Below are 23587 nucleotides of genomic sequence, written 5' to 3' on the forward strand. Positions count from 1 at the left end.
TCAGACATTAGGTTTTCCTAGTCTCATATAAAAGATATAAGAAAATAATATGGCAGAAAAACATAAAATTTAGAAATTTAAACTAATTACTTTAAGCTGGGAAAAAGATAAGTGTATTAAACTTTAGAATAGTCAAGGCTTTAAAAACTTTCATATAATGGTAGTGGTACTTTGAATATCTGCTGAAGAGAATATGGCAAAAAGCAAATGTTAATTTAGTAACATCTTTAAATGAATTTGTGAGAAAATCACAAAGTATCAGCTACTATAATATGTACACATGATGTTTTATGTATTTATAAAAAAAATATTCAGATAACATTGGGCAAATATTTGGATTTGCAAACTTCCTGCAACAATGCCCAGGCCACTCAATACTATGACTAAGGACAAAAAATGTGAAAGTAACAAGACTGCAAGTTACCAGGGCTTAGTGGAAGTACAAATAAATGGCTATTACCTGCCAATGTCAATCATTCATACTGACCTTCCATGTACTAATATGAAGTTTGTGAAATTAAGTAATTCTCAGTTTACCCCTGGCTGGTGTAGCTCAGTGGATTGAGTGTGGTCTGCAAACCAAAGGATTGCGGTTTGATTCCGAGTCAGGGCACATGCCTGGGTTGCAGGCCAGTTCCCAGCAGGGGACGCACGAGAGGCAACCACACATTGATATTTCTCTCCCTCTCTCCTTCCCTCCCCCTCTAAAAATAAATAAATAAAATCTTCAAAAAATTTTATTAAAAAAAGTAATTTTCAATTTATATGATTTTTGGAGCCATGCCCCCCATCCCCAGGTTGGTATTACAGTATCTACTTTTATTTTTTTATCATTTGTTTATACTGCATATACTGCATTTTTTCCATTACCATTTATCCACCCATACCCTCCCACTTCCACCGAACACCCTCTCCTGGAGCCATGTTTTAAAAATACCATTAAGCAAGCCAGTTCAAAAAAAAAAAACAAAAACAAAAACAAAACAGTGTGGTCCTACAGAGCAGTAGTTTTCAATCAAAGATTTTTTGTCCTTATCCCTAGGACATTTGGCAATGCGTGAAGACATTTTGGTGCTGGCATTGGGGAGGCAGAGGCCACAGACCTTGGTCAACACTCTACAAGCACAGGACGAGCCCCAGGGAGTTATCCAGCTCCAACTGTCTGTAGTGCAGAGGTTCAGAAACCTGTTTTAGAGTGTAGGGCATCACAAATGGAAAACATTCACAAAAAATAAGTAGTTCAGGAGCCGCCTTCATTATTTATTTCTTATTTTAGGAAAATGATAGATTCAAAAAGCAAAAAAAAACCCCTAAAAAACCCAAAATGAAAATTCATTATTTTTTCATGATACAATCTAAGAACTCAACAGGCTAAGAGGAAAATAAGTTAACAACTTCAAAATAACTGCATCAAAGTTAATACATTAAAATCTTAATCAGCCACTGACACTATATAAAACCAAAATAATTACAGCACTTAGTCATATTTGGAGATTATGTCTAGATGAACTTCATGTTTATCTTACTGAACTGCAGTTTTCCAATAACACAATGTCCTTATTAAAAGATTTCTACTGGGGCCTCAAAATAAGAGGAAACCAGCAAAAGTAGGTATCTAAAGTAGGAAGCTCGCTCTTCCACAAACGGTGTCTTACTGAGTGGTTTCCTCTGGCTTCGGGCACACTCCTGTCAGTGCCGTAGGTCCACAACCAAACACGTACACATCAGGCCAGGTAACACAGCCACCAGAGCTCTAGATACTCTTTTCACTATAACCCTGATGCACCCCCTGGACTCTCTCCATCTCTTTCCCAGGGGAAAGCCACTCTCAGAGCTGTACGCCCTTTCAAGAAGCAATTTGATAAGTCCTGTGATGAGTCCTGGCCAAATTCTGATTCTTGTTTTCCACAAAGTGTCTGCTCAGTGTTCTAAATGTCAATGGACTCAGTGCTAACAGCACTGCACCGGAAAAAATCATTTGGCTAGAAAAAGGAAAACTTAAACGGTAATCCTCATTTGTTCCTGTATCACTAATTAAATATTTATTGAGTGCATATATGTAAGCACTAGAGTTATAGTATTTTTCTGCCATAACTTTTCTCTGGAAACATCCAAGAAAAAGTTAACTTTTTTCTACTTACAAAAGGAAACTAGGTTCAACTGCTCAACTTCACAGTTTTTTATTTTCAGTGTTGTTATTTTTAAGTTAAAAATTCAAACAGTAAAAAAAGATATAAAATGCAAAATAACTTTATCCTACCTCTGATACTTTCTCCCTCTCTCCAAAAGTAATAAATATTCTTTAGTTCGTGAATCCTCCTCCCTCCACAACCCCCAACCCCCAGTTCAATGTTCATTTATGATTAAAAGTGGTTGGCAATGGATGGGCCAAGATGACTTCTAGATTTCTGGTTGAACAATTAAGTGGTGCTCTTAACTGAAATATAAAATAATGGCAGAGCAGCAGATCTAAAAGGAAGGTGGTGAGTTATAGGTGTCCGTGAAATACTCAAATGTGAATCACTGAGACCTAAAGAATCTGGAGATCAGGAGACTGGCCAAGTTTGAATGCAGAGATTTGAGTTTTTAGAAAACAGCTATGGTGGCAAACCCATATGGTAGGATACAGGTATGGAAACATGGAGTAGATGAATTCAGCTAGAGATGATACATAGTGAGAGAAGACAAGAAGGCCCTAAAGATCAATATTTTGGAAAAGAATAGTGCAAAAGCTGGCAAATTGTAAGAGTAACAGTAAAAATAGTTAACATTTGTTGAGCTGCTTATATGCTACGCATTACATTAAGCATGCTTTATAATACCCAATTTACTCTCACCAACTTCTGAAGAGTACTATTACTAAACTTCTAAATAGTACAAAGTACTATTTACTCCTATTTTAGAAAGAAACTGGGGCCTATGGAGCGTAAATAACTTGTCCAAGGTTACCCAGCAGAATGTGAATGTCGCTGGTCTGAGTCCAAAGCCTACAACCTTAACCAAAACACAAAATCGCCTCTCTGAGGAAAAAAAGGCAATCCAGAAGGAACAATCAATCTTCTCTGTCAAGTTCATCTTACTGTTTTAAAATATAGGTTATTATTCAGGTATGGTAAGGCCAACAGATTAGTAGACAACTGCCATTAAAAAGACAGTCTGTTATACTGAAGAAGAGCATACTAAGATACTTCTAGAAGAGTATATTCTAGATACCAAGAAGAGGGTGGGTCATGCCACAGGGGAGGGGAGGGCACAAGGGGCAGCATCAGGCTGTCCTCATCTCTGATCACTCCCCTTGCACTGGTGGCTTTACGTTTCATAGAACTATTGTCCCTTGAATCTAGAAACACGGATCTGAACTTTTTTTTCTGTGAATATATTTTGAAGAATGGCAACTCCTCCGAACCTTCATTGACCTGGTATTCTTATGATCTATAGGCACCATGATTTTTCTGCTGACTCATCCTTAAGAGAGTTCTATATTTATTAGCTTAAGCCACAGGGTTAACAAAATAGCAGTTAGGAAGAATTCAGGCAGAAGCCAGAGGAAAACTGCAGGTATAAAATGCAAAGAAGAAAAACAATCAAAAGGCAATAGATTAATTTAGAAATCTAGATCCCGAGGCTGACAGAGCCATAGCAGGAATCAACATGGACAAGATCAGAGACAAACGAAATAAAGCAAATATTCCAGTGCTGCAATTTCCGGCAAGATACATGGGGTTCATAAGTAGTGGGCATCTGGAAATGGCCCATGACCTGTTCCCCTCTCTGCCCATTTCTCAGTTTGCAGCAGTGTTTACCTCTGGTTGAAGATGTCAGTAGAGGCTGTTAATTCTGTCTGATACTACCCAGGTGCACTTTTTTTCTCACAAGAGGATGATCAGTGTAGGTTCTCATCTCTTTGGTTGACTCTTTCCTCACCAAGTCCTCCCCAAACAACAGCAGCGCCGAATGTTTACTGAGTACCCATACTGTGCCAGGCACTGCTCTAAGCATTTTTATACAGACCAACTCATCTCATCTTTACAATAAACTTTTGAGCCAGAGCTCATTTAAGAGGAAACTAGGGCACAGAGAGACCAAGTAATTTGTCCCAGGTCACATACATAAATGACAGGGGCAGGATTTGAACCTAGGCAGCTGAACAAGAGCCAAGTCTGTTATTTATTGTTACGATGCAAATTATTTAGAGTAAAAAAAAATCAACTTGGTCTAATATAATATTTTGTATAATTTATATATTTTTAAAACCAGAAGCTGGACTTGTAATTTTAAAATTATTTAACAGATTAAGTTAGAAACTTCATATCAACCCATGTCTTCTAATAATATCTTACATTTAATCCCAATCATTTCTGTTTCAGATGAGCTACAATCTGTATGTATTTGCCTCAGATCACACAAGCCTAGAAATTGGCTGCAAAGAATTTTGGGACTACATAAATAATAGTACTCTGTTCTTATCCAGCTCATCGGTTTTTTAAAATCATTCTTATGACACTGAAGAGAGAATATGGCCAACATATGATAAAACTGATTTAATTTACATTGAATCCCAGATAAGCTGATAAGAAAAATATTTTAAAAACTGCAAAATGGGCAAAGAACATAAACAGGCAGTTCAAAGAAAATAAGCATACAAATGGTAAATACAAATAAAAACATGTTAGACTTTACCCTTAACTGAGAATGTGCAAATTAAAGTTACTTTTTATCTGGTGGTTGGCAATAATTAAGAAGCTTGATCATATTTAATGTTGTCAAGGATATGAGGAAACAGATACTTCATAAACTATTAGTGGAAGTATATTTATAAAAATATAAATGTATGCATCCATTGACCATGTAGCAATTCCACTAGGCATCTAATCTATGGCTATAACTATAAAAGTATGCTAAATGTACAAATGAAAATACTGGCTACTATAATAATTTAACAACCCATTTACATTTTCAAAGGTCCAATTATACAACATTTCTAAGTGTACTAGACATATATACTGGCAAATATGTATATAGGAATATAATTACACTGAAAATGATCTGGAAAAAAGTGATTACAGTGGTTACTTCTGAGGAGAAAAGTGGAACTGCGGAAGAAAAGGGAGATAAAGGGAAGGCTGATGCTCTTCCTGTATTTGACTTTTTCACAATGAGAATATATTCATGTGTTACATATGTGGAAAAAGATGCCCAGCATAAGTCCTGATAAAAAAGGTGTTGAGCCATGGCCTGGTGGTTCGGTTGGTTAGAGTATCATCCCAATAGGCCAAGGTTCTGGGTTCCATCCTGGTAAGGGGTCAGGCGCACAAACGAGAATCAATCAATGAAGGCCAAAGTAAGTAGAACAACAAATTGATCTCTCAAGTAAATTTTTTTTAAAAGGTGTTGAATTGTTAGTTTAGCAAATGAATTATAATGATCCTGTATACTTTCTATATCAAAACTAATTCACAGTTCCTCGATTTAAAATGTCAGTGCTGTATCAGAGCCATGCACTATGTTAACTATTGTCAGTAACCAGATGATATTTGACCTCTGCCAGTCTGTATTAAACACAAAAAGCATTAGGAAACTATAGATAGCTACTAACAGAAGGCAGCAAAAGGCAAGAAGCATCAGCACAGAAACCTGGAATTGTGTAATGCAGACTAAGTTTGTTAATGAGGACCTGACATCTATACAAATCTGTGCTAATTTAGAAGCCTCTGATTTCTACTCTCTTGTTAACTGAATTTATCAAATTACTCACATTGACTTTTATTTAAATAAAGTAGTATACTGAGAGTTATATATTCTTAAAGTTTCCACCATTCCAGCAGAACCTCTAAATTAAAAAAAAATTCAAAACGAAGGAAAAAGATACCCGTAATTAATTTATAATTAGAGTTGATGGGGAATATTTTCCTGGAAACAATTATTTATTAGCTAATATTTTAAAAATATTTTATCTTTGACTACAGCTTTGACCTATGCAGCTATAGGTCTAAATGTAATCATCACATATAGAACAGCCATTTAAAAAAATCATTGAAAAGGATGAATTCCTGTTGTCAATTGCTATAATTTCCTTATTTCTTTCCAGGATAATTACAGAACACAAAATAAGCTGATAAGGAAGATTGTTGTTACCAAACTATAGAAGGTAGCTATTTTCTCTATTTTTAAGGAAGAAGCTTTTGGTATGTAAGGAGCTAAAAGTGTCACAATTAACAAAACCCTACAAAGGAAAATAAATTTTCCCATTACTGTTGCCAATGTACTGTTTCTATGTGCTTTCCGCTTACCTTTAATCATATACAATCAGAAAGTATACTTTGAAAATAACCATTTATTGTCTTCCACCCTCCCCACCTTAAACCTTAAATAATACCATAGAATAGTACCTTGCAACATTCAAGATATTGTAAACTAATAGGAAATACTTTTTGAAGTTTATACATTTCAACATAATTTCTAAATAACTTCTAAATTATTACTTCCAAAGCCCCAAATCCAAGCATTACTTTAACTGTTCTTCAATATCAGCAAAGCAAATCTAATCACAGAATTCAAAAAGATTAAGTAGGTTAAAAGGGTCCATAAAAATTAGTCCAATTAATGAAGCTACTCACTGATAGCATAGTTCTAATTTCTCCAGTTGACCTAGATGAAAAATTTACTGCCTCTTGCCCATGGTCTTCTGATCCGTACACTTCTTTCTTTGATGGTTCCCACTTGTTTCTCCAGAGCTACATTATAAAATGGCCACTGAACTGGAGGGTGTGTCTTCATCATTACTAAGCATTTTCCTATCAGAAGCAGCTCTTTGGAAAAACCTGAACACACTTTCTTCGGTGCCACTCAGTATTACTCGGTAAATACTGAAGAGGTAATAGGGAGAGCGGGGTTTTAAAATGCCTTTATGAAGATATTGATTAATATTTGTGTTACTTAAAAGTTTTTTAAAGCCAGCAGCAGGTATGACATATAATTTATAAATTTTCCTGACTGCAGGTTTCTGATATTTTCCAACAGAAATGCATCTCATCTCATCTCATCCAATTAATATTACATGGAATGTTATATACAACAAAAAGTTTTTAAAAGAGTAATTTAAAATGTTTTCTATATGATAGTACAAGCATACTTAAGTACAATAGTACAGAGTCCAAAACAAAACATACCCATCAAAAGATGAACAGACTCCAAAGGGAGAAAGCCGACTTACACAGATTATACACTGAACTAACTAAAAATTAAGAATAGCAGTAAATTGGTCTTAACTAAAAGAAGAGAAGATAGCAATGGCAGATTAAGCTCTCCCTACAAACAGTAATTTAATCAACTGGCACATATCGGGGCACTTATTGAATGCAGAGCAAAAAGAAAGGTGAGGAATTAAAACTATCATTTTTAAGTGCTTTAGGAAAAAAATATAAAGCCAGGTCAGACACATTGGCAAAATTTTTGGTGTAAGAAAGCATGTAATAAACATTAAAAAGAAGCTTGGATATAAGTAGATCACACCCAACCTTATTCTCGTTTTCACTTATCAATAATACTAGTACTACCAATAATGTGGAAACAGAATTTGTGATTATGTTAAGAGATAACGATGAGATCTTTCTCTCAAAATGACTTATTTCTTTCATCAGAAAGGGAGAATCTGTAAATAAAACAAAAAGGACAGGGCAAGATAGATGTACACTTAAGCAGAAAATCCACGTTATTTTTATTTCTTTTTCTTTTACTTATTTATTCTTAGAGAGGGGGAAGGGAAGGAGAAAGAGAGGGAGAGAAACATGGATGTGTAAGGAATACATTGATTAGTTGAGTCTTGCACACCCCCAACTGGGGACCTGAACCGCAACCCAGGCATGTGCCCTGACTGGGAATTGAACTGGCAACCTTTCAGACTGCAGGCTGGCACTCAATCCACTGAGCCATATCAGCCAGGGTGAAAATCCACTTTAATAAAGAAGTTATAGACATATGAGACTGCCCTGGCCAGGTGGCTCAGTTGGTTGGAGCATCATCCATGCATCAAAACATTGTGGGTTCCATCCCTCATTGAGGTGCTTATGAGAGGCAACCAATCATTGTTTCCCTCTCACTTTGATATCTCTCTCTCTCTCTGTCCTCTCTTTTTTACTCTCTCTCTCTCTAAAATCAATTAAAAACAAAACATATCCCGGGTGAGAATTAACCTAAGAGACATATAGGATTAATCAGCAAAATCCCAACATTAAGATATAGGTGGCCAGATTCTGTCAGCTAAAAAAATGACAATATGGATTTAAAAATAAAGGATGTCCACAAATTTATTACTTCAAATAAAAATTACTAGGCATTTTGATCTGTTGCAGCGGGAAGAACAAGTCTCAATAGCTATATAAGCAATAACCTAAAGACCTAGAGGCAATGAAGTCAGCACGCAGTCTAACACTGTGCCACTGTGGAATACATTGAATTTGGGCCTGTTCTCCCAAGTTTTTATGGCATGATTTGCTTCGGGAAACTCAGGGAACAAACCCCTGGTATAGAATCAGGAAAACTAAAACTGAGTCAGGGTTTCTGATCTAAAAATATAATGGAAATGAGCAGAATTTCTCTCTGTAATTCCCAATTAATGGGAGGCTCTAAGAACCTACTCTCACTCAACTTATGAAATTTGGAAATAATTTCATACGAAATGATGATCTGGCATAACTCCTTCATATAAGAAATGGGAAGCTAGCTTTAAAGAAATAAAATGATTCATTCAGGATGTCACTCTTGACTACTACTCTAGTGTCTTCTCCACAGGGCTTTTAGAAAATGACACTGATATAACTAATAATATACCAGATAAAATGTTAAAATCTATACCGGAACTTTGAGAATACATTGTTCCCTCTCTGATCCCTCCCCCCTACATATAGCACCACAACACAGTGATGTGGGTTGCCCTGCCCTGGCAAATACCTAAGGCCCCACCCCTTATGACACAACTGGGATGCTAAAACAAAGAAATATGGCCCAAATGAAAGAATAAATCAAAACTTCTAAAAAAGAACTAAGCAATGAGGAGACAGCCAACCTATAAGATGCAGAGTTCAAAGCACTGGTAATCAGGATGCTCACAGAAATGATTGGGTATGGCTGCAAAATAGAGGAAGAAATGAAGGCTATACAAAGTGAAATAAAGAAAAATATAGAGGGAACAGTGAAGGGAAGGAAACCGGAACTCAAATCAATGATTTGGAACAGAAGGAAGAAATAAACATTCAACTGGAAAAGAATGAAGAAACAACAATTCAAAAAAAAAATGAGGAGAGGCTTAGGAACCTCTGGGACAACTTTAAAAATGTTCCAACATCTGAATTATAGGGGTACCAGAGGGGAAGAGGAAGAGCAACAAGTGGAAAACTTATTTGAAAAAATAATGAAGGAGAACATCCCCAAACTGTCAAAGGAAATAGACTTCCAGGAAGTCCAGGAAGCTCAGAGAGTCCCAAAGAAGTTGGACCCAAGAAGGAACACACCAAGGCACATCATAATTACATTAGCCAAGATTAAAATGAAGGAGAGAATTCTAGAAGCAGCAAGAGATTAGGGGACAGTTACCTACAAAGGAGTTCCCATAAGGAGAACTTACCTACAAAGGAGTTCACTATCAGCTGACTTTTCAAAAGAAACCTTACAAGCAAGAAGGGGCTAGAAAGAAGTATTCCAAGTCATGAGAGGCAAGGATCTACATCCAAGATTACTCTATCCAGCAAAGTTATCATTTAGAATGGAAGGATAGATAAAGAGCTTCCCAGATAAGGTCAAGTTAAAGGAGTTCATCATCACCAAAGCCTTATTATATGAAATGTTAAAGGTATCTAAGAAAAGGAAGAAGATAAAAAATATGAACAGTAAAGTGACAATGAACACCCAACTATCAATAACTGAACCTAAAAAAAGCAAAAACAAAAACTAAGCAAACAACTAGAATAGGAATAGAATCACAGAAATGGAGATCACAAGGAGGGTTATCAGTGGGGAAGGGGGGAGGGGAAAAGTTGTAGAGAATAAGAAGCATCATTGGTAGATACAAAATAGATAGGGGGAGGTTAAGAATAGTATAGGAAATGGAAAAGTCAAAGAACTTACATGTGCATGAACATATATGGGGTGGAGGGAATGCTCTAGAGAAGGGGGGTATAGGTCAGAGGGGGATAAAGCGGAGAAAAAAATGGGACAACTACAGTAGCATAATCAATAAAATATATCTTTTAAAAAATCCTACAAAGAAAGGAGGAAGATGGTGCCAAAAACAAAGGAAGCCCCTGTTGTTTCCAAAGCCAAACCAAAGGATTTGAAGGCAGAGAACTTGTGTTAGTTGTAGATGTCAAAGCCAACAAGCACCAGATCAGACAGGCTGTGAAGAAGCTCTAAGTCTAAGATGCTGATATGGCCAAGGTCAACACCCTGATCAGGCCTGACTGAGCAAGGAAGGCATCTGTCTACTGGCTCCTGACTATGATGCTTTGGATGCTGTCAACAAAATTGGGATCATCTAGACCGAGTCCATCTGGCTAATGGTAAATATAAAAAATTTACATACATACATACAAAGAAGAATCTCTAGAGAGGATTTTTTAGCAAAACAACTTTTAATGTGGGGGATTGTGTGAGAGCCGTCTCCTGTTTATTTGACTGATTAAGTATAGGGGGTGTGGAGCTAAACTTGAACACAGGGCCAACAAAGGGTTAATATCTCATAATTTAGTGAGAAGTAAGAAGAATGAAGGAGGGAAAGAGATCAAGATACGAGGGGGAAAATTAGCTTTCCCAGTCATGAACAAAGGAAAAAGAGACTGGATTTCAACAAACACCAAAGAGCTCAACTCTAGAAAATATGAACCTAAGGACAGATTTGAGAGTAAAAGGTCAGTTGAGGACAACGCTGTCTCTACAGTGAAGTTACAAAGAAACAGTTTAGGTACACTACTAATAATGCAAAGAGGTCCTTCAGATAAAAAGTTCTTATTTTCAGGTACTCTTCCCTCCAGGAGTAGCAGGATTCAAGACAGGACAGAGGAGGGAACATTTCTGCATTAATTTATAATGAAAAATTTTGAAAGCTGTGAAAGAGCAACATCAGAACTTTAACATTTAAGGCAGTGTTTTTCAACTGGTATGTGGCAAGAATTTTTAAAACATGCAATACCAGTCTATTTAGTCAGGAGCACTGACCTCTTTTCTCTTAGACTGCCAAATAAAAAAATGATACCAGCCCAAGCAACAATAGCCATCTGGTGTGAATAAATCAAAATTATACATTTTTTGTGTGTACTGCAAATTTCTGTAATTACTTTATGTGTCATGAACTGGAAAAGATTGGAAATTACTGGTCTAAGGTAATTAGAGAGTTCTTACTCTCAAACATTTTTATTAGAGATTACAATAACAGAATTAAATGACAATATTGGTCTTTCAGTATTTATTTTGCTTAATACCCATGTTAAATAGGGTATCAATCATTTTCTACATTTTCTCCTGTTGCTGTTCAGCCTAATAGGCCCAAGTCTGAGGTTACACTGTCTTTCCCACTTCAGCCTCTTGGAGTAGTCAGGCTCCGAGACAATGTGGTTAACTTTGAAGGTTTAACTTTGAAGGTTTATGTAGGGAACTAGCCCTGATGAAATGAAAACTGTCAGTTCTAAGGACAAGGACTGGGAATTGGATCTGGAGACCTCCCTCTTCCTTCTCTTTCTTAATTCCTCTACTACACCATCCTTCAGTGCACCTCTAGTCCTCCCAGACTAGGAGTACTCAAAAGTGACCTCTGGAAGGAGAATACAAAAGACCAAAATTAGAAGAAAAGATAGTAGAATTAAGTAGTAATCCATGAAGTTGACATAAAAACAAGATAGTTCAAAATAGTTTTAAGTAGGAAAAGAATGTGGTTGGAATACTTTTCAAAACTTTACTTGATTTAAAAATTTTAATTTTAATGGAGCATATATAACTCTGAGTCTTAAAAGACATAAGTCATTCTGACTCTGAAAATCATTAAAGTAACAGTATTATTTCAAATATGCAAAAAATTATCCCAGTTACGTTTTCTTAGTGGAGGAGAGCTTAGGTCCTATGCTGAATATGGTGGCCTGATTTGTTCAATCTCTATTCTACCTTCCCTCCTTCTACTGTGCCCCTTGTATTAATTTGACAACAGCCAACAGGCACTCATCTAAGTATTTCACATATATTAAGTTATTTAATATTCACAATTGCTCTATGAGATTAGTACTGTTATTTCTATTTAATATTGAGAAAATGGAAGTGTAGAGAAGTTAAGTGAACTCCTCAAAGTCACATTAACTAATAAATACCGGAGCTAGAATTTCCTATGCTGTACAGCTCCCCAGTCTACTCTTTAAACAACTATAGTACATTGCCTTTCAGAATAAAAACAAACAAAAAATCAAAATATCCCCCAAAATAGAAAACTGGAAGTGAGCAACAACCATAAAAGAAATGGAATCGGTGTATCAGCATCTCCCTATACCCAGCAAAGGCCTATGTACTTTAAGGATCAATTTAGCAATACCATCCAGGAACAGATCATTCCTAAAGGGTAGCAGAAATATGCCACCTCAAAATCTGCCACTTAGCTATACTGATTATTTTCAGTTGTAGGCACTTGAAAACAGCAAATGCGGGGGGAGGCTTAGTCTGAACTCCCCTTACCCTTATCTGCCTAAACAAAGATAAAGCTTCCAAAAGTAACTCAATTGTCATAAATACCCTCTCTGGGAGTTTCATGGACCACAGAAGACCTCTTATTACAGGAAGCAACACTAGAAGGCCTACACACCCAGACAAACTCTGTCACAAACTATTACATCTCCCATCTATTCTTTTTAGGAATGAAAGGGCCCTAACACAGGAATTCCAGCCTCCAGCCCTGGTCCTGTACCAGTTCAAAAAGTTAGGAACTAGGCCTCACAGCATGAGTAAGATTGAATGTAATGCATTTAATGCATTTCAATCATTCGGAAACCTCTCCTACCCCTTGCCTCCCACTGGTCCACAGAAACATTGTCTTCCATGAAACCAGTCATGGTGCCAAAAGGGTTGGGGACCCTGCCCTAAGAGACTTATATCACCTTCCCCCAACTAAAATGGTATTTAAGCCTGTATTCTAAGCTACTGAATTTCTCCTTGGATATTGACAAAGATTACTGGTATTTGCTTAACCAAACTTTAGCCAGGCTCCAGAACCTTTGCCTAAATCCATTTGTGCACTTTCTTGCAAAACCTAGTACTAGCAAGAACCCTGCCAAGTCATTTTAGCATAAGTCTCCACATCTGAATGACCTCAGTATCAGTTCCTTATCTTCTATCATCGCCCTGCCCAGGTGATGTCTGACTACCCTGGCCTGTTTTCAGCAAGAATCTCTTAACAGTGTCTTTCAATGAACAGAAGCTCTTACCTTTGTTATAACCCAATTAAACCTCTTTCTTCTATGGTTAGTGCTTAAAAAAAAATTGCATAGAAGAAGGACACATACTTTCTCTAAAATCTTTATCTTTTGCATTTAGATCTCCCATTCATCTCGAATTGATTTTTGTATGGTATCAAATAAGGTCAGCATATTTTTTCCCCACATGGATGTCCAGTTAACCTGGCATTTACTGAACAGACAATTCATTCCCCACTGAACTACAATGTTGCCTTTGTCATGTATGCATGGTTGTTTTGGGATGCTCTTTTCCATTGGTCAATTTGACCATTCTTGTGCCAATATCGAACTTTTTTAATTACTCTAACTTTATAATAGGTCTTGGTATCTGATAGCATAAAACCCTTAAGCTTTATTTTCCTTCAAGATTGCTTTGGCTATTCTTGGTAGGTTGTGGTTCTGAATAATTTTAGAATCAGCTGTCAATTTCAAAGCCAGTCAGAGAAAGACAAATACCATATGATTTTACTCTTGTGTGGAATCTAATGAACAAACTGAGCTAACAAGTAAAATGGAGACAGACTCGTACATAGAGAGAAGGCAGACAGCTCTGGGGAGAGTGGGTGAGGGAGGAGGTGGAGGGACACAGCAAAACGGAATCAGACACAGTGTTCTAATTACGAGGGGAAGGGGTGGGCAGAGGTGGAAGAGAGTATATTGGGGGTAAATGGTATGGAAAAAATACCATAAAAATAAATAAACAGAGGGGAAGGTTAGGGGGTGGAGGGATAGAGCAAAAAGGAGAAAGGAGCCCTGGCTGGTGTAGCTCAGTGGATTGAGCGCAGGCCTGTGAACCAAAGGAACAGTTCGATTCCCCGTCAGGGCACATGCCTGGGTTGCAGGCCAGTTCCTGCAACCCAGCAGGGGATGCACGAAAGGCAACCATACACTGATATTTCTCTCCCTCTCTCCTTCCCTTCCCCTCTAAAGATAAATAAATAAAATCTTAAAAAAAAAAGGAGAAAGGACTCATGCACATGGACAACAGTGTAGAGACTGCAGAAGGGAGGGGAGTAGAAGGGGGTTAAATGGTAATAGAAAAATAAAATGAAAATTTTAAAAAATGAACAAACAAATAAATAAAACCTACTGATATTCTGATTGGGCTTGTTTTAAATCTACAGATTAACTTGAGGGACCTGACATCTTTACAATACAATAATGATCATGAAATCCAAGAACATTTTTATTGCTTCCTTCTAAATGAGTTAGGCGGCTTCCCATCTCTTTCTGTATCTTGAGGTACAAATATCCAACAAAGGACTTACATCTAGCATATAAAGAACTCCTTCAAATCAGTAAGAAAAAGAGATAACTCAACAGAGAAATATGAAAAACAAACAAACCCCCCAAACATTTGAATTGGCTTCACAAAAGTACATATAGAATGGGTTCATAAACAAGTAAAAAGACTCAATTCCCTGGGAAGATGCTCTCCCTTTGTACATATCCACCACAATGATAGAAAGATTGACATTAGCCAGTGTTGGTGAAAATGTAGAGCAACTGGACCTCTCAAACACTGCTGGCAGGAGTATAAACTGATACAATCACGTTAGAATAACGTTTGGGAGTATCTACAAAAGGTGAACTGTGCATTTACTGTAACTCAGCAATTGCAATTCTAAGTATATGAGACCTGTCTTGAAAAGAGTCCAGCCATAGTTAATATAACAAGAACAGTTTGCATGACACCCATGTAACCTGGCAGCCAAGGAGAGTGGACTGAAATGCACACATGTGAACAATGACAACTTCACTGTACTACTCAGTGGGGGCAGTAGATGCAGTTGAGTGAGCATGTGTGCTGTGTGGCTGTCTCATTCAAAATGGCTGAGCAAGTAGAGCAGTGAATCTGCATCAAATTTTGCATGAAGCTTGAACATTCCTCCATGGAAACTATTCAGATGATTCAGAAGGCTGCAGCTATTGGGCATCTGGTGATTGGCAGTTTCATCATGACAATGCACCAACTCATGCATCATGTATCATGCAGACTTTTTTTTTGAAACATCAAATCACCCAGGTGATTCAGCCTCCCTGCAGCTTCTGGCTTTTCTCAAAACTAAAATCACTTTTGAAAGAGAAGAGATTTCAGACTGTTGTTGAGATTCTGGAAAATACAACAGGGCAGCTGATGGCAATTGGGAGAACTGTGTGAGGTCCCAAGGTGCCTACTTTGAAGGGGACTGAGCTGTCATTTGCCCTGTGTACAATGTTTCTTGTATCTTGTATGTTCTTCAATTAATGTTTCTAATTTCTATATTATAGGGCTGGGTACCTTCTGGACAGACTTTGTAGATCCAACAGAAATATGTTCAACAAAACACACACACTAAAAGGTTCACAACAGCACTACTCACAATAGTCTCAAACTGGGAACTACCCAAAGACCATCAACAGAATGGATTTAAAAAACTGACATATTTTCACATTGCTATAAAGAAAAAAATGCTCACATAACAAAATAGATCAGGAGCTCCAGTGGCGCAATCAGCGCGTGGTACTTATAAAACAATATAGATCTAACAAGCAAACAAAACCAGAGAGAAAAAAAAACAGACAAAGAAAGGGCATATACAAGTGCAATTTCACAATGTATACACTATAAAAATACAGAAAACTAATCTAAGTTAGTTATTATAATACTGGTTATCCTTGGGGTGGGAAGAAGTGACTGACAGCAAGATATAGCTTCTAATATACTGGTGATGTTCAGTTTCTTGATCTGGGTGCTTGTTATATGGGTGTGTTCACATGTGAAAATTCATCAGCATTTATGATTTGAAGACTTTTCTTATGAATATTATGCTGCCATAAAATTTAATGTGTTCATATGAAAATAATCAAATAGCAAGCTGAAAATTTTTCTATATATAACATTTGAAAACCTCATGCAAATCAATTTTTAAGAAGCTAGTAGTATCCAGTTGAAAAGTGGTTCTAAATACAAAAAGAAATGTCTAAGCAGAGAAATAAAAATGGCTTCAATAGATGCATAAAATGTAAATTAGAACAATGGCATGCTATTTTTTTCTCACAAATTAGCAAAGATTAAAGGAAACAAGAAGGCTGCTGAGGATTTGGTGAAACTAATATGCTTATTTCTAATGGAAACTTAAGCTGATACAACATTTCCACATTAAGTCTTTAAAAATTGCTCATCTTTTCACTCACTAGTTTCCCTTCTAGAAATTAATCTAAGAAAAATTCATAGTTATAATTAAAGACAGACTATGTCATTATTGATTATAATATTTTGAAATATAATCATACCATAATGGGAAAATGGTTACATTATGATACATATACTGATGTAATATATATTGTTTTCAAAGAGTAATGAATAAGAAAAGACTCATGATAAATTTAAATTAAAAATACATACAAAATTCTATGATATCTTTTGTGTTAGAAAATATCACACACTTAAACATACACTTGCATGGAAAAAAGTCAAAGAACACATACTATAATGTTAATAATGGCAGTCTGTGGATAATGGATGATTTTAATTTTGTGGCCTATTTCCTACAATGAAATATACCTTGAACATTTATTATCATTACAATCAGAAATCTAAGAAAACAGGGTAGAAAAATAACATCCACCCAGTTTTTTTCTAGAAATCTAAGCAACCTAGATTTTTATCTCTCCTTTAGTTCTCACATTCAATCTGTACCTGTTTCTTCGAAGTATCTGTCCAGGCCATTACAATATTCCATTATTGCTTCTCTCATTTCCAAAATTCAGGCTCTTGTTTTCCCTAGAGAGCACTTTGAATCCAGACTCTTCATTTTGGTAATTTTGCCCTATCTTCCATTACTTCTACATTCCAGCCACATCAAACCACTTTATGTAGCGACCCTCCCGAACTCACACCCCTGAAAAATCCACATCAGGTACTTTCGCACCTCCCAACCTTGGCATATTCTCTTTTCTCTCCCTGTACTGCATTTTCTCCCTTCAATCTATGTAATCAGATCCACAGTTCAAGATTCACGTCCAACAGCACTGACCGGGCGTAGGAAACTGAGGCTACAAGAACAGGTAGCTGTTTCCAAATCAATCCTCCAGTGACAGTCTGCACATATTTCAACACTTACCATTCTATTCTGTTTAAGCCCAGCTCTCCCTTTGCAGAGAATGGACCATATGTTTTAAAAAATTTCTTAAAATCTAGTTGAATGTGTAAAGGTAAATAAACAATGTATCTATGTAGGGGTGGTGAGTTTTCACCTGTGTCTGATAAATCAATGACAATTAAAAAAGACTCGCCCTTTTTTTTTTTCGTTCAAGATGGCAGAGAACGTCTTAAAATAGCCCCACACAAAAGCACACACACCCGGAGCCGCATGCCAGAACTGGCTACACTAAGCGCAATAGAAAAGGACAAAAGAATTTAACCTAGATGCTCAGATGTCCCAGCCTCGATCACTCACAGTGGGTCCCACACACTTATTTTAAACCACGTTAGAAAGCTAGCACCTGCTGTCTTTATTTTGAGGGCGACACCTCGACCAGGATCAGAGACCTAAAGCACTCATAGATAAAGACCCAAAAAATCAAGGACGGAAAAGGAGGAGACTAATTTGTATTGGTGAGTATCCAAAATGCACACTTGAGCCCCGCCCCAGCCAGGGGCAGTCCCGCATAAGCGTTCTCGGTCTCCAGGGAAGGAACGGGCAGGGCTCCGGTGCACCCGCCCGACTGGGAATTCTGGGCCGGCCTGAGGTTGAGGCTGGGGCTGAGGTTGAGGCTGAGGCTGAAGCCGGCTGCGGAGAGGGCGTCTCGTACTACACCTGTCAGGCTGCCGCCAAGACTAGGCCCAGAAATCGCCGAGATTCGGTGACTGAGGGCGGCAAGAGCGTCAACCGATCACCCCGGGATCTGCCCCCGGCTTGCCTCCTCGTCTTCGCCCTCATCCTTCTCAAACAAAGGCAATCCACATCCACCGCCATTTTCCTCTTACCTCAAAAACCACCTCTTCGTCAAACTCTGGTGTCATCCTTCTCCGCCATGCCACCCGCCTCAGCACGATGGGAAATGAGGGCGGGGGAACTGGCGGGACCCAGGCGTCCACTTCGCGGATCCCGACTGTCCAGAAAACTACAATTCCCAGCATGCCTCGCAAATCACGCCCCCTTTTCAGGCACGCTTATTGGAGCAGAGGATGTTCTTGTAAAAGGGAGAGGCAGGAATGAAATGAAACTCGAGTTCTCTGATTGGAGGAGGCTGGACCTTTTGTCCGCCTTTTACAGCTGCAACCGGTAGGGGGCGCCTGGAGCACTGATTTTTTTTTTTTTTTTTTTTTTTGTTTGTTAAAGAAGCTTGGATAAGGCACGCGCCGGCGGAGGCGCGGCGAGCATTGCTCGTGCCCGCCGCCTGTGGATAGCGCCGGGATCTTTGCTGGGTCGGGAGTCCGGTGCATCCTTTGTGCGGCGCTTGGGTTGTGCGGTAGAACAGTAGGGCAAAATGTGGGCATAGCTGGAGCTCTGCTTTTCTGCCTAAAACTCTCGAAACAATGGACTGTAAGGGGAGCATGGATTGAGGGGGTCGAGCAGGGAAGCGAGCTGCCTGAGGGAATCATGACTTCTGCCGCGGGTAAGTGACGGCGCTCCCGCTGGAAAGTTTGTAGAGAGCGCTGTAGTCTTGGGTCCTGGAGCAGCTTTCTCCATGGGCTAGGTTAGCAGTGTTCCCTCTCCTTTTCCCGAGGACTGGCGAGTGCGGAGCAGACGGCATTTGCAGCCGCCTTTTCTTGTCCCTTCCTGCCAAGAGAGGCTGTTTGGAAATCGCATATCTCTTGGGACCTGCCTTTAAAAGGAGACCCGTGTCGGGGGCTCTGCGCCAGGTGAAACGCGAAATGTAAAAAGGACGTTTGCTTGTCTCCTAAAATTTGATCGACTTTGCCTTTGCGTGAGAAAATAGTTTAGATGACCATGTTAAGAAATCAGTTATTCTAAGAAAGGGCAGTGTTCCCAGAGTGTTGAGCTGGGCGATTGCTGAATTGCTTTAACCTAGTATCGACTAGGTTTAAAACCCTGACCCATATTATTTATTAGATTAAGAAGTTTCAACATTGTTACTTCTATTCTGGTGTTTTTTCCTGTTGCCAGAGAAGCAGAGGGATAGAATTGCCGATGGCAATTTTTTGCTTATCTCCACCCAATTTTTAATGTTTTTTTCTATTTCTACCTGTGTAGTGTAAACAAAGCCTTATTTTTCACTCTGCCACCGATAGCACTTTCCTTTCATACAAATGACAAAGTGTTTATCTTTGTGTGGATTTTGAGCAATTCTGTGCATTGCGTTTTCTCAACATTCTTAAGGAACAGGTCTCATATTCCAAAATAATTACTAAAGAGTTTTTAAATTTACTTTATAAGAACATAGGTTAATTTGTAAACCATGACGTAATGTATTAAGTACTACTTAGTTTCACCCACGAAACAAATAAACTTTCATTAGGAATTTTATAGTAAACTAGTAGAAAGTTTTGCCTCAAAGTTACTTCTGGAATCACCACTTAAGTATCATTAAATTTTCTTTGCTTTTCTTGGCATTTGTTTTAAATTTCTGCAATTTGAAACTGTCAGTAGCACTGTCAATGTTCTAAGTTGCCTTATTTCTAAAGCCTTGATGTATTGAAGTTTGCATTGCTAGGTGTAATCAGATTACAGGTGATACGCAAGAAGTTAGCTAATAGTCATAAGAAAGCAAAGAGTGAAGTACTTGTGTAGTAAGTAGCATTATTGAAGAAATTGTGGACCTTTCCTTTCTTGAGTTACATGTCTGTGTAGGAGGTGTCATCGTATGTTATTCATAAACTCTTTTTCTTACCAAAGGGAGGCGTTCTACTTGAGGTGAATTATTTTCATCTTAAATTTCTGTGCCTCACCTTTGTTCAGGTTTTCTTTATTACTGAGCTAGTCTAAATAATTTAAATTTAAAGTGGTTGGATTTAAATCCTTCCAGCCAAGGTTAGCTCTTCCTTCTTTTGGAGCGTCAAGCACATTTAAGATATTTATACCTTATATGCATCGGTTTTCAATTTCAGTCCTAACAGTTTATAATGAACAGTTACAGAAGCATTTAATTTGACATTGAAATTTGAAACCTGACCTAGGGTTCAGTTGGAAAGTTTATGATTTTGTTTAAGAATTTTATAGTAAAATTAGTGATTTTGATTTGTATTACCCTAGACTAATGCAAGCAATATTTATATTTTATCAATTTTACAATTAAAGATATCCACAGGCATTTTTGTGGTGTTCTAAGAGGGACACTTCCTGTGTTTAGCTGAGTTAGTTGGTTTTTAGCGCTGCTTGCTGAGAAGCATTAACTACTTTTTTGTTCACCATCTGTTAAGGTTTATTTTAATTCTTTTGCATGTCTACGTGGAAATATGAAAGAGAATTGGGTTTTATTTCCATCCCATTCTTATAAAATTACTTGTTTATCATTCTTACAAGCTATTTATGGTTTTTGAAACAATAATAAAATTCATTAAAACTTTAGGAAAGTTATTTGCAATTGGGGAATTGTTTATATCGATCTAATATGTGGCATTGGTATTTGGGATGGTTGACTTAATTTAAGGAAATAAGAGAAATATTGTAGAACATCTACGTTTTACGCATCCTGAAGAAGAGCTTGACTTGTTTTTCAGCATCTGTGAAAGAGTAGGACTGTAGTTGAGATTTTAGAATTATTCTAATCAGTATATTTAGAAGGAGAGGTACTTCTTCTATCCCTGTGAACTTGTACAGGTCACGGTCTCATCAATGCCTGTGCTTCCCTATACAGCTGGTTCAAGAGCTAACAAAGTGCGCATGTGAACCGCAGCCATCTGTGTGTAGCAGATGACAGTATGTTTGTAACATGTTAGTGAAATGGTAGTAGTGCTTTACTTTCTTACCTTGCTGTTCCCTGGAGCCAAACAGCTGTGTAAATAAAAAAATTGCTGCTTTGCTCTAAAAAGCACTGGGTCTGACTGTTGATACAGTATTAAGATCCTAAGGTGCTGGATTCATTTCCAAATATCATGTACTTCAAGAGTTTGACATTGGAGCAGGCCATAATATAATGCCTTGTTATTTTTTGAGTTGTGTTTCTTTCATGATAGAGCCACACACACACACACAAAATGGTAATTATTAAGATAATAATGAAGGATTTCAGATATTTCTGTACCAGTGACTTAGTTGAATACTTGTTCCTACTAATAATTAAGAACTTATTCAATAATCCTATTGAAAAGTTGATTCCTGCAACTCTTCAAAATATTCTACATTAAAATAGATATGGACTTTTAAAAAAGAAATTTCCTGTTACTAAGACTGAAGAGTAAGTAAGTGTATGTGGCCGTTCTGACATTCCCAGGGACCCATTTTCACCCTTGGGGGCATCACAATGAGGCAAAGTGCCTGTCCTTCTGGAGCTTGCTTTCTAGAGGTGGAGACTAAGTTATAATGAAGAAAAATCACACAGGGCAAAGGGGCTAGAGAATATAAGGATTCTCCTGGAGCAAATATCTCAGAAGGTGTAATTTCAGAATCATATAGGCTTTGCAGTTCTGTTCAGCTTCCTCATTTATAAGTAAGGAAAGTGAGGCAGCTAGATCTGCCACAAGACAAGTGGGTAGGTTAGCCAGTTCCCTAAGTTATGTTACTGGCTTCCTCTGGTATGTGGCTAACTAAAGTGGTGAGCCAAACTTCACAGCTATTTATGGAATTTAGTAAGTGTGCATTGAGGGCATTAGGTACATAATACTGGGCTACATTGGTTGGGAATCAACCATAGCTATATGTAATTAATTTGATTTCTAAGACACTAAAGAGAACAGGGATTTATGTCTGTTAGAAGCAGACCTAGGCACGAAACACATTTAAAGAAGAGTAAAATTGGTATAAGAGATTAAAAAACAGTTTAACTAAAAATAAAAAGTGGACTGGTTAAATGACCTGCAAGCCTCTGACAAAGCTGCAAGATTCAGACAGTAAGAGGTTAATTTGATGAAATAAGATTTTTTAAATTTTGGCAAAATACACATAATACAAATTTATTAACTTTATCATTTTTACGTGTCAGTTTGGTAATGTTAAGTACATTCACACTGCTATGCAGTCAATCTCCAGAACCCTTTTCATCTTGCAAAACTGATTCTCTTTTTATTCCTTCAAAAATTCCAGAGTTAGGACACTTTATGAATGGTTACAGAAATGCCCTGGCCAGTGTGGCTTACTTGGTTGGGCAGTATCCCCCAAACCTAAGGGTAGCAGATTTGATTCCGCTTTGGGACACATGCCTAGGTTATGCATTTGGGTTCCTCCGTGGGGGCAAGGAAGGCTACTGCTCAATGTTTCTCACATTGACCCTTCTCCTTTCTCTTTCCTTTTCTCTAAAACGTCTCTTCCTGCCTTTCTCTCCAAAAGCAAGGGGGGGGGATATCTTTGGGTGAAGATTAAAAAAAAAATGGTTACAGAAATGAAATCAGCATGACAAGAGTCTGTCAATTTTCATTATCTTGAGTAAGATGAGAGGTTTGGAGGAGGCCTAGGGCATTCATACTTCCTTTTAAGAATTGACTTAATGGATCAAGAGTTGAGTTGAGCCCTGGCTGGTGTAGTTCAGTGGACTGAGCACTAGACTGCGAACCAAAGGAGCGCCAGTTCGATTCCCAGTTAGGGCATGTGCCTGGGTTGCAGGCCAGGTCCCCGGCGTGGGGGGGATGGGGCGTGTGAGAAGCAACCACACATTGATGTTTTCTCTCTCTCCTTCTCCTTCCCTTCCCCTCTCTCTAAAAAATAAATAAAATCTTTTTTTTTTTAAGTTAAATTGAAGGGATTGTTATACAAGCTTTAGCATTAGGCTTCTAAGGGTTTTACATTTTTTCTGCTTAAAAAACATACACTGATACATGCTTCTTGAATAGATAACTGAATTGTAAAAAGCTTTGAGAATTTGTATTGTTATTTTGAAAATATTGTATTATTTACTTTATTTAGGATATTATATTGAGTGAGAAAGCATCTCTTATATGATTTTGATTAAACACATAATATTAGAGGTTTGGGAAATTCTTCCTTGGTTAGTAAAAGGAAGTA

General features: G+C 37.7%; 2 protein-coding genes across 8 annotated transcripts in view; one reads left to right on the forward strand and one right to left on the reverse strand.

Annotated features, from left to right (window-relative positions):
• The window catches only part of VEZT (vezatin, adherens junctions transmembrane protein), a 58218-nt gene extending 39654 nt beyond the window's left edge, over positions 1-18564 (reverse strand). For all 6 annotated transcript variants that reach the window (XM_037160137.2, XM_037160132.2, XM_037160136.2 and 3 more), the window contains exon 1: positions 18454-18564. In XM_037160137.2, coding sequence (XP_037016032.2) covers positions 18454-18489 — 36 coding nt within the window. In that variant the 5' untranslated portion in view covers positions 18490-18564. The remainder of the gene's footprint in view (positions 1-18453) is intronic.
• Positions 18565-18821: 257 nt separating this feature from the next.
• The window catches only part of FGD6 (FYVE, RhoGEF and PH domain containing 6), a 115694-nt gene continuing 110928 nt past the window's right edge, over positions 18822-23587 (forward strand). For both annotated transcript variants that reach the window (XM_053662279.1, XM_037160590.2), the window contains exon 1: positions 18822-19085. In XM_053662279.1, coding sequence (XP_053518254.1) covers positions 19070-19085 — 16 coding nt within the window. In that variant the 5' untranslated portion in view covers positions 18822-19069. The remainder of the gene's footprint in view (positions 19086-23587) is intronic.

The sequence above is a fragment of the Artibeus jamaicensis genome, unplaced genomic scaffold (genome assembly GCF_021234435.1).
Source record: "Artibeus jamaicensis isolate MK-2021 breed Jamaican fruit bat unplaced genomic scaffold, CSHL_Jam_final contig_233, whole genome shotgun sequence".
NCBI classification, from domain to species: Eukaryota; Metazoa; Chordata; class Mammalia; order Chiroptera; family Phyllostomidae; genus Artibeus; species Artibeus jamaicensis.